The sequence below is a fragment of the Trematomus bernacchii genome, unplaced genomic scaffold (assembly GCF_902827165.1).
Source record: "Trematomus bernacchii unplaced genomic scaffold, fTreBer1.1, whole genome shotgun sequence".
Classification (NCBI taxonomy): domain Eukaryota; kingdom Metazoa; phylum Chordata; class Actinopteri; order Perciformes; family Nototheniidae; genus Trematomus; species Trematomus bernacchii.
This window is the reverse complement of record NW_022987656.1, coordinates 652,578-663,576: the sequence shown is the minus strand read 5'-3', so window position 1 is coordinate 663,576 and position 10,999 is coordinate 652,578. Positions and strand designations below refer to the sequence as shown.

Sequence of the window (10,999 nt, the reverse complement as noted above, 5' to 3'; positions counted from 1 at the left end):
GGAAAAATAACACCCATCCTGATCGTTTCAATGAAGTTGAATACAGAATATTCATATTTGTCAGTGATTTCATGTCAATTCGGCGAACATAAACATCAATGATGATGATTAAATTAGGATTAAAAATCGGGAGAGCCGGCTCGTTCGTTTTTTTCGACTAAACAACATTATTTTGTTAAATAACAACATGGTGATGTTTTGTAAATGATTACATGTCTTATTTAGCACAGACTATGATCCTATCCGTGACATATGGATCTTAACAAAGATCCGCTATACATTAGTACCAGACATTCTGTACATCCAGTTTACTGTGTCGAAGACTCCACACATGACTCCAGTGTGGAACCCCACTGCACCCCCTGGTGGATCAATGATCCATTGCAGCTGGCTTCACAATAATTAAATGTATTTATCACGGGGGCGGTATCAAGTCAGACTGGGGGCCGGCTCTTCATCACGGAACGTGCACGAGCCAATCACGACCCTCGCGTTTCAAACTGTCCAAAATAAGACGCTCCATCTGTACTGTATTCAACTTCATTAAAATGTTATTAACGTGCCTAAACTCAGTAATTCACTAAAAATATTTATATTTTAATGGAGCCTTGTCAGGCAGATCAAGATCCGCGTAGCGGAGGGATCTTGATCCCTGGGTGTTATTTTTCCCCATAATGACCAAGTCGCTGCAAATTATCCCGCTTAGTACATGGCCACATTCTCAACAAAGTAACGACATGACTCCCAATATTAATTTAAATGCTTTTATGGATTTAGAAAATGTTTTTATTGATTTAAAAAATAGTTTTATGTATTGATTTAAAATGACATGCATCCGCCAAGAAAAATAGTCCGTTGTTACCGTTTTTTAAACAGTCAGAATGAAACGGCAGCTCTCAGCTGTGTGTTTACACACCTAATGGCCCATCACCCACAGCTCTCTCCCCCCCCTGATCTTTCTTTTCCAACAGTTAAGTTAACTGTAGGTTACTCTGAGTGACAAGCTTACAGTTAGTGAAGAAACACTTTTTTTTTGTGAGTCACGACCTGGCTGTTTCATTCTAACATAACGCTCCAAATATGACTGTTTCCACTCGGACTTCAATACAGCAACACCATTGTTTGGTTTCCATGGTAGCGTGTCTCTTTAGTAGCGTGCACTCCTTTCCTGTAAATTACAGGTCCAGCCAGGCAAAACAGTGCACTTCTCTTTCCCGCACTACTGTGACAGACCATGGGGCTGGGTCAGCCACTAACATATTCATATTTATCTTCTCAAAAAGAGAAATATGAACGTTAGTTTTTAACTGAAATGATCAAATAAAGTCAAAATGTCACAGTGTTTACAAACATTGACCATACCGTTCACCAGCCCCCACCCCCCTATGTTGAGTAGGCTATACTCTTTGTTTAAAACTAATTGGCCATCGGAATGTGTGTATCCCAACCATAGACTGTATATATAAATGGACGTCGGGTCCGTGACGTCACCCATAGGATTCTGCAGAGTTGCCGAGAAGCCCTTAGTAGGCGGAGTCGGCCACTAACGGCTCGACAGTGGCGTCAGAGTTCCACTCCAGCCTGCTCCAAATAAGGGCAAAGAGGCGGAGCCGAGGCGGGACCTGCTGCCTCCGAGCTGGAAGTAACAGAGCTAGCTCAAGCTACCAAGCTAAGCTAACATGCTCCCCATCTGCACACTGCCGTCGCATTTTACGTTTCTAAGGTAAGCGGACATGAGACTATTCAGCAAAACTATAAATAATAATCTAAGTTGAGTTTTTAGCATAATACTTCAGAATCTTAAAATCCCTTAAAGGGCCCATGTCATGGCCATTTCCACTGATCATAATTACATTGTTGAGGTATACTAAAATAGATTTATACTGTGCAATTTTCCAAACTCACATTGGTTTCGCATACAGCATCTCTGTATAGTATGTGTATGCAGCAGTATTCACTCTCTGTGAAAAACGACTTGATTGTGCTCCTGCCCCCCCCTCCCTGTGAGCCTAGTGTGCTCCGATTGGTCAGCTCGGCCACTCTGTTCTGATTAGTCAACCACCAGAGAGGCTCCGCCCATGTCTAACACTGTGTTTTCGGCTCTGAGCATCAGTTTTCAAATGGCGTCAGTACAGCCGTACATGTTTGAACCGGAGTCCGATCCTGAAAGTGAGACGGACCGTGATGGACCTGATCCACCGTCCCAAACTAGACTGGAGCAGGCGGTTTCACAGTGGAAAGTTTTAATTTTGTATTGCTCTTACATTTCAGATGTAATGTTAGAACTGCATCATTTATCTACAACAAGTTTGTTTCGCTAACCAAACTGTACCTACAACTGCTGTTATGTAGGTGCACGTGTGGAAACTGCGCAGTCATGCCAACCGAAGTGGAAAACGTCTGTTGCAGGGAAATTAGAAAGGTAACAGACATACTTTTCGCGGGAGACTGCCGATTTCATAGCCCTCTCCCGGTTTCCTCCCGATGTCATATTTCTCCCGATTTCTGACAAAATCAGATTTACCCTGGACTGTTTCCACTCGGACTGTAATACAGCTACACAATTGTTTGGTTTCCATGGTAGCGCGTCTCTTTAGTAATGCTCCCGATTTCCGAGGTCTCAAGGTTGGCAAGTATGGTGACAGATACAACAAAAACACCAACAGTAGCACACAACATTATATACACCATAGGCCTACATACTTGTCAAGTCAATAGACTATTATATGCCCTTTTATTTATTCTATAGTAATTGAATGTTTATTTTGTAAACCTCGCCATATTTGGAGTTAATTGCTAAACGTGTTATGTTACAAATATCTTATCTTCCTATAGGTTGCAACACGAATGATGCAAGTCCCAGAACCTATTGTGTGCATGGTTGACCACCCCGGACTAGAGCCAAACTGTTTCAATCCATACACCCTGCAGAACCTCCATAACATTTATAGGTTTGATTATGGACCTTTGAGGCGTAGAACAGAAGGAGTGTAAGTTATTTTTACCTGTAATAAACTACTACTGTATTTGATGAAAAATCAAATCATGGTTTGCTATATATGAATGATATGCTATCTAGGAGCACATCATTCAGGGAAGAAAGGCTACCAAGTATTTCTATCAAACTTTATTTCTAGAAATGTACAAAATGATGATTGATATACATATATACACTGTATAAGATAAGATGGACCTGTGGGGAAAATCAGTTTTTCAAGCAGCCAGAGGGTAAGGGTGAAAAACAGGACAGCACATATATCTTATCATCCATTCCTCCTCTTATAGGCGTTTTCGGCATCTTGCCTATCGCAGCTTTGTAAGCTGGTGCTGGGGCTTCTTAGGACGAGGCATCAGAGTGGTCATCCCGTCATGTGTTGTCCGCCGGATACGCCGGGAGTTTCCTGATCTGGCAGGACAGTATGTTGGCTTACGACCACCCCTTGACTAAAACGTGAGACATGGCGGGCTACCACTTCCTCCTTTGAGGGCCTGTCAAATTGAGTGGACAGGTCCTTTGGGATGGGGATTTTATTCATCTCCTCCACAAAGGGTGTTGGATCCTCAAAGACTTCCTCAAACACCAGCCTCATCAGCTCACCAACGTACACTGAAAAATATAACATTCATATAATAATTTATTATTTGTATTTTTGTTTTATTCTTTCATTGTACATATAATTCAGTGTGGCTATCTCTCTAGGTCGTCCTCAGACGAGCCCTCCATCGTTGCTTCCAGTCATCCCGGTTCGCCATATATCTGGCCAGTTCATTGGTACTTTGTGCAATAATAATTTAAAATGTAAGTTATGTTTTTAATAAAAACAAAAATATTTGACAACTTACTGTATGTAGGGTCCTTCTTTACAGGCTTTGCGGTACATTCTCCCCTCCTTGCTTTTGGATAGGCCAATTTGTACACCGGTAGTCCTGCAGCTGTTGTGGCTTGCTCACGGTCAGCATTCTCATTGTGATGCATGGCTGCTAGACACAACCTATAGAATTGCAAAATAAAATGAGACTTTGTGTTATGACAGAATAAAACCCTCATGCCACTAAACAGTGACTGTGTTATAAGATGCTACAGAATAAATTATACAGTGTATTACCTGCACAACATTCCCATGAAGGGGAAAACCACATTTTTGGGGGCAAAACGCAGAATCAAGCTGTGGAAGGACTCCAGCGATGAGGTCTAGTAGTGATGGCTTAGCTTGCACATCTTTGAGAACTCTCGTGTTGTTGAGTATTTTCTCAACTTTGTGGAGTGTTATTGAATCTTGAGTGAAATTACAAAAACATCAACATCCCATTAGAACATTACAACTATCATTTTCCATAACAACAATGTTATATTTACATTCAATATTGTTGATATTATGAAGGAAGTGAAGTGTTTTTAAATTTCTCACTTGTTATTTCCAATTGTTTTATAAATATTGAACTTACCAGGTTTTAGCCATTTATTTGCATCTGTTGTGGCTCTTTCGGGATGTTCACACTTGGGGAATAGGGGGTCGTCGTGCACGTGAATGTTTTGTAGGTGGTTGACGACTGACGTCCACCTTGCCACCTTCTCCGGCCCCGAGGTTGTGCTCGTCGCACTCCAGTATACATGGTTTTTTATGCTGTGCAGCCACCTCTTCAACAACTTGCAGTCCTTGTTCTGTGAAAGTTTCACAAGTTTCTTGGACAAACCTGATAGAAAGAAAACACATGCACAAGTGAATATTCAAGCCATAGTGTGTAAATGATGTGCTGTGATGGACAATATTCAAGGGTGTGGTGGAAAGAAGGGTGGGGGGCAGACAGAAGGGTAAGCACAGCATGTTAATTGCAACCATATGATAATTGCCTGACAATGGTCAGGGACACACCCTTCTGTCTGTAAGCATTTAATAGCCAGCCCAGGAAACCCCCATACATATTCATATACACATCACTGTAAATTCCCATTCTAAAGAGTACTCACATTATCCTAAGAGTAGTGAGTGAAATTGAATTTACAATGACAAAAGGGGCTGTGATCAAGTGGTCTGGCAGACAGTTTACAATAACAGAGGAAAGACCAGATTAGAGGGACAAATTGTAGGGGGATATCATTCATGTATCTATCCAGACATGATGTCATGTCTGCTGCTGATTAGAAGCTCAGGATAAATTGCATAGTAAAACAAAGGAATATCTGAACAAAGGACAGTGTCTCTGATTTTGTATTCTTCCATTCAAACATATAGGGATAAATACCTTTTTCAAAGTGCCACACATCATAGAATTGTTCTATGTTGCATTCCCTCAGAAACTTCTGGATCTGTGGATGACGGTCAGTCACAATGTACTCAACCGCCAAATTGTTTGACTCCAGATGATCTAGGCATCTTTTCAGTCCCTCCTTTTCCATGTGATAACTACCACCAACTTCATTGCTCTGTTGGTGAATAAGAAATAGGGCATAAATACACTGAAACATGCATCAACAGCCAGTAAGCATAAAATGATAACACCCAGAAAGAGATTCACACCTGAACAAGCTGGAAGTCCACAATGGTATTGCTTCCCAGGCGCATGAGTGTGTAGCTTCCGAACTTCGCTGAGTGCCCTGAAGATAATATAATAAAGGAGGTTTCAAAGCTTTTCAACAGAATGTCAATGGATAACTTAGATGAATTGTAATATACACCAGTAACTCTGGCACTAGACTGTCTTGTCTGTTTCTGCTTACCTGGAGAGTCTGCTCTCATATCTCCTGCAACTGTGACCTTTCCCCCCTGGTGGTGTAGTTGCTGGAAAATCTTCAGCTGATCAGTCTTCCACTTGTGGATAATAGCAGGCTCCAGGTAATTCCTAGCATGCCTCCTGAAGGTCTCATACTGGAAGATCTCCAGCTGCATGGCTCTGCATATCTATGAATACATAAAAAAAGAGGAAACGTTTTTGAAAAAGTCCACTGCTGTCAATTTTAATATGCTATGGATGTTAGATGGTAAAATACCTTTTGTAGTTGGAAGAAGGAACCACCACTGAAGTATGTAGCAGCGGATAATTGCAAGTTGCCAACCGGGGTACTTCCGACGACGGGCTGGCTCTCCCATTGTCTGAGGTAACTGCAGCTTGGACAACGCTGTGTGAACGCCACAAAAGTCCCCAGTTTTCGTCTTTGGACATCACAGTCTCTCTTACACACCGGACATTTTTCAAACAGCTGTCCGAGGCAGCTTTCAAACACAATGTACTTTGCTTCACTGTGCATGGATCGTGTCTGAAGTCTAATGTAACAAAACAAAATTAACAATACATGTTAGATTTCCAATATTCTTTTTTTCAACTCTGAAGTACAGTAATAGTAATGTATACCCAATATATCAAACTTACGATACGTCAGATTCTTCTGCAAGTACAGAATCATCAGGGTGGTAACTCGAATCCAGAGTCTCTTCAAATTCAGTTGAAGTCTCTCCTTGTTCCTCCTCCAACTCCAGTCGAGGTCTCTTCCTAGGTCCCAGTCCTGGGCCCTTTATTGGTGTAGAGGCCAAGGGGAAATCTGGGTAGGTGGAAGTTTCAGTGCCAACACTTTGGAAAGAAACCGTGGCCTGGATGCCTGTTAATAAAAGGGAAAAATGCATAAATACTTTGTACATTATATAATACACTAATACATTTTAAAAGGCCAACAACTTGTGTACATCTGACAGTAATTCATGAAATATTTAGAATGAACTACACAAAGCACTGTATTTCCTGTAGTCCACATAACAGTATTTCAGTGATAAACAATAATATCAAATACAGTTTTATTTATAGAGCACATTTAAAAACGATTTTGTTCGAGCCAAAGTGCTGTACATGTAATAAAAGCACAATTAAGGTATCTCAAATGAAAAATACAGTCAATGTTATGTTATACCTTTGCTCCTCACGTGTGCCGACTTCAGTGTTCCTCGGGACAACTGTGTAGCAACTGACACTTTCAATTCCACTGTCTGTGTTCCCACAGACCGTGTCTCAGCCCTCTGTAGAGTTCCCACAGAAACAGTCTTTGTACGGTCTGTTTGGCATCCGACTGTACTGGAGCGGTGGTGTTTACCGGGGTCCTGCTGTGATGTACTCTAAGAAAGATACAAATAACATTCATAAAATTAATTTTGTATCCGATGAAAACAGTCAATTTCCTAAAAGCAACACTTTCTGGGAGACATTCCTAACGAAATGAAGTGCAAATCACTAAAAAAACTGAGCAACTCAACGGTTCACTTTTATATTTCTTATTGTCTAAAGCATTTATTATTTTCATTTTTCCCCTCTCATATTCAGTGTGGACGGATTGAGACAGCGTGGTGTCCAGAGAGCTGCAGAGACTTCAGGGAGAAACCTCCGTGTGTGAGGAGGATCAGACCTGATGGAGGAGCCCATGCATATCTGATACCACCTGCACAGGCCTTGTCTGTCACTTTATTTGACTAAATGTGTTTACTTATACATTTAATAGGTTTACACCTTTTGTCCATATGTGCTTTTTATTTAAAACATGTTTGATTAACTTTTGGTTCACATTTCAATAAATGTAATTTGTATTTGCACTCCTTTTGTCCATTATTCTTACTGAAAATGTTAGATTACACATTCACATCTGACTGAAGATTGGCCCCATTTATTTGCGTTGCAAACTCTGCGGTACAAGGCACAAGTTGTGAAGCTCATAAAGTGAGGCAAATAGAAATAATCAGCTGATGGAGTGTATGTGGAAATAGGTGCATTCGATCAGCTGACTGTTTTCACAATAAAAGTAGTTTCTTAGTGAATGTCCTGTACTGGTCTTAACATCTCATAACATCAGCTTTTAATTTTCCTATTGGATGTTTTTCTTAACCCTCGGAGAAAGAGGAGATGCTGAGTCGTGTCTTTCAGGCACAGGAAACATAAAACATATTATTGCAGAACAAGTGTGTTATTTATGAAAGAGGTGTGTTTGTGTGTTTAGGGGCTGTAGATATAATTATTTTGTAATTGTAATGTTTTTTTTTATTTCAACAGTGAGCTACAAAGACAATCAGATTATGAATGAACAGTATGAAATTCATCAACATTGAAATGTATTTTATTATCAAAATAATATTTAACTGTTATTAAAACAAGCTTGCTCTGTTGTCTCACTGAAAGAATAACTTTTACCACGTTTTTACAGACAATATTGAGAGATAAATAGCAGTTGTCACGATGCATTAAATATCTTTGCCTTCAATACATTAAATTAGAAAGCTGACAGTCATATTGCTTGTTAACATCTAAATGTAACCCTTTGCATGGAAAAAACCCTCAACTTCACTGATGTGTAGGTGATCTAGTATTTAGTATTGTTTAATGGAATGTATATCAGTGTATTAAAGTCAATACTTCATTTATTTAAACCAATATCTTTCTTGATTCTTTGTACAGTATGAAAAAAGAGTATTTGTACCTGTGCTGAAGTTCACTGCTGTGAGGAGTCCAGTTCGGTCTCTCACTCTCTGGTCCAGCCTGTCTGCATCACCTGGGCACTTTAAACAAACAGATATATATGTAAAGTACCATGTGTACAAACAATATAACTGATTATCTTCTGTTGAACATGTTGGATTGTGTATTGGCAGAGTCAGGGTCCTTTTTATTTTACTGTAACTTTGGAAGTTGTGTTACCAATGCTTACTGTTTATTTGATACCAATTTGGTAATGCAATTAATAAAAACAACAAGGTTTGGGTTCGTTCTTCAGATGACTGTGATGTTAACGTGTAAGCTCAATAATGAACTCCAGCTCAACCAACCATATTGTAATATCTAAGTAATCATCTTGAAATATGACATTAATAATTGTAATATACACACATCTTATTGTGAGGTTGATTTCACATACACTACTTCGATGTCTACATACTTGAGCATAGCCAATTTAAATTAACCTTAGCGATGCATACAGTTCCTACCTACATAATAAAATATCTCTCTAAGTTACAAGGATGACCTTATTTTATCAACCTCAAACAGAAGCCTTTTGTTCTCCAGTATTATCCCACTTAACGCTTAAAGGGCCCATGTCATGGCCATTTCCACTGATCATAATTACATTGTTGAGGTATACTAAAATAGATTTATACTGTGCAATTTTCCAAACTCACATTGGTTTCGCATACAGCATCTCTGTCAAGCATGTGTATTCAGCAGTATTCACAGGGTGCGTACGGGTGGTGGAAATCCTTGAAAATGCTTGAAATTGTTCGAGGTGTTTTCAAGGTTTGAAAAGTGCTTGAATTTTGGGAATGGTGCTTGAATTTGGGATAAAGTGCTTGAAATTGTAAATGCTTTACTTCGCTTTTTAGATTAAAAGAAAATAAAGAAGTCGGAGCGCGCTTAATTGCTTCGCTTTTACATAAAACAGCTCCGCTCTGGCCTTCCCGCGCTATGCGCGTGACCGGCAAGTGTTTTTGTTACGTGTGTGACCTGGGCATTCTGATGAGAGTGATAGATGACAGTATGCCAGGAGGTTGCCGTTTCAACGAGCGTTGGCTAGCAGAAGACAAATACAAGCCATGGCTAATACGAGGGTCAAGCGAAGCCCAAGAGTAGCCTCCTGCAAAGTGTGCAACAATAACGATGCGAGAGTCTGCGCTGACGCCACACACCACACGAAAGGTACGCCAGAGTAGAGCATTTTAGATTAGGCTATCGTTGCATGTAAAATACATGACACTTTTCTCTGTGCGCGGCAAAACAAGCTCGCCAAAATGGCTTCACTAGTCTGGCAGTATTTTAAGTGTCCGAAAATGACAATAAAATAGCGGTATGCAACGTGTGTGTGAAGCAGAAATCCTGCAGCTCCACCCGCTGTGACGGACCGGTGAGCGGAGCAGAACACACATTAAGAGTTAGACCTAACACACTTAGCTATTTTATCTACCTCTGGAACAAGCTAAACTAGTTATAAATATATTTATTCTTCACTGTCGGGTCGCTCATTACTGGATCAGTGAGCTGCAGGAGATACTGACGGGCTGTCAGGAGAGGGGGAGAGAGGAAAAGAGAGCGGTATCGGCCGATACTGATTCCGGCGATCGGCCCCAAAATTGGTGATCGGAGCATCCCTAATAATTGTATATGATATGTTTTATAATGATTGATCATGAAAGTGTTATCAAAGCTGGTAAAGTTGCAGCTAGTTTGAATGACTTTGTATACTACAGAGTAGCTTGTGAATTTACTCCAGGTGGAACTAAAGTCTGATTTAACACTTGATTATATTTCACATCATTCATCCACATCTGTAAAGTAGCTAAAGGTATTAAATACATGTAGTGGAGTCAAAGTACACCATTTACCTCTGACTTGTGTTTACTGCCAACCTAAAAGTACCTCAAAAATAGTAATCAATAATATATTGAAAAGTTATTTGGCTGATTGTTTTATATTGGCTCAGCCAGGTTATATGGGATGCCCAGTCTACGTACAGATGGGTCACTCATTTTGAAATATTAAACTTAGTTTTCTTTTCTAACATTTTAAATTTTTCATCCTCATGTTGAATGCTATTATGAAACACACATTTGGTTGTTTATAGCATAAAGAACATCTGATTTAATGTGAGGTAGGGAAATAATCATTTGAGTATAAGTATGTGTATATAAATATGTAATTTACAACAGCTGTAAGATGCTTGAAAATGCACCTTGAAAAATGCTTGAAAAGTGCTTGAATTTGACTTTGGAAAAGGTGTAAGAACCCTGTATTCACTTTCTCCACTGATACCCCTTTCACACCAACGCAACTCCGGTTCAAGCTCCGTGCTAGAGCTTTTCAGGTTCAGAACCGGTACTTCGGTTTAGCTCCGGCTCTTTTCACACCGCTCAGAGCCCGACTGGTGCTGCCGCTGCTGCGTCATGACGTCACAGTTTACGTCGCTGATTTTCTCCCCAACGGAGCTCACCTCACAACAACAACGGGCCGGGGACTGCGTTGCTTTTAATCATACGAA

At 40.1% G+C, this 10,999-nt stretch overlaps 1 protein-coding gene and 1 long non-coding RNA gene across 2 annotated transcripts; both read right to left on the bottom strand.

Annotated features, from left to right (window-relative positions):
* Window positions 1-3,876: 3,876 nt before the first annotated feature.
* LOC117486763 lies at window positions 3,877-6,236 on the bottom strand. Its single transcript, XM_034135299.1, has 7 exons — window positions 5,990-6,236; window positions 5,720-5,900; window positions 5,520-5,596; window positions 5,245-5,425; window positions 4,447-4,695; window positions 4,107-4,276; window positions 3,877-3,992 (listed from the first exon to the last, which is right to left on the bottom strand). The coding sequence occupies exons 2-7, from the start codon at window positions 5,886-5,888 to the stop codon at window positions 3,963-3,965; spliced, it is 876 nt and encodes a 291-aa protein (XP_033991190.1). The 5' UTR covers window positions 5,889-5,900; window positions 5,990-6,236; the 3' UTR covers window positions 3,877-3,962.
* A 10-nt stretch (window positions 6,237-6,246) lies between these two features.
* On the bottom strand, window positions 6,247-6,935 carry LOC117486762. The gene is made up of 3 exons (XR_004556316.1): window positions 6,902-6,935; window positions 6,370-6,595; window positions 6,247-6,263 (listed from the first exon to the last, which is right to left on the bottom strand). It is a non-coding gene; the product is annotated as an uncharacterized LOC117486762 (long non-coding RNA).
* Between the last annotated feature and the right edge of the window lie 4,064 nt (window positions 6,936-10,999).

Bases quoted from the DNA above. Each gene is read 5' to 3' on its own strand.
- LOC117486763 (XM_034135299.1), bottom strand. From the start codon at position 5,888: ATGCAGCTGGAGATCTTCCAGTATGAGACCTTCAGGAGGCATGCTAGG. The intron at 5,426-5,519 runs GTGTGAATCTCT...ATTCACCAACAG, and splicing joins TGGACTTCCAGCTTGTTCAG to AGCAATGAAGTTGGTGGTAG. The intron at 3,993-4,106 runs GTAATACACTGT...GCAATTCTATAG, and splicing joins TTCATGGGAATGTTGTGCAG to GTTGTGTCTAGCAGCCATGC.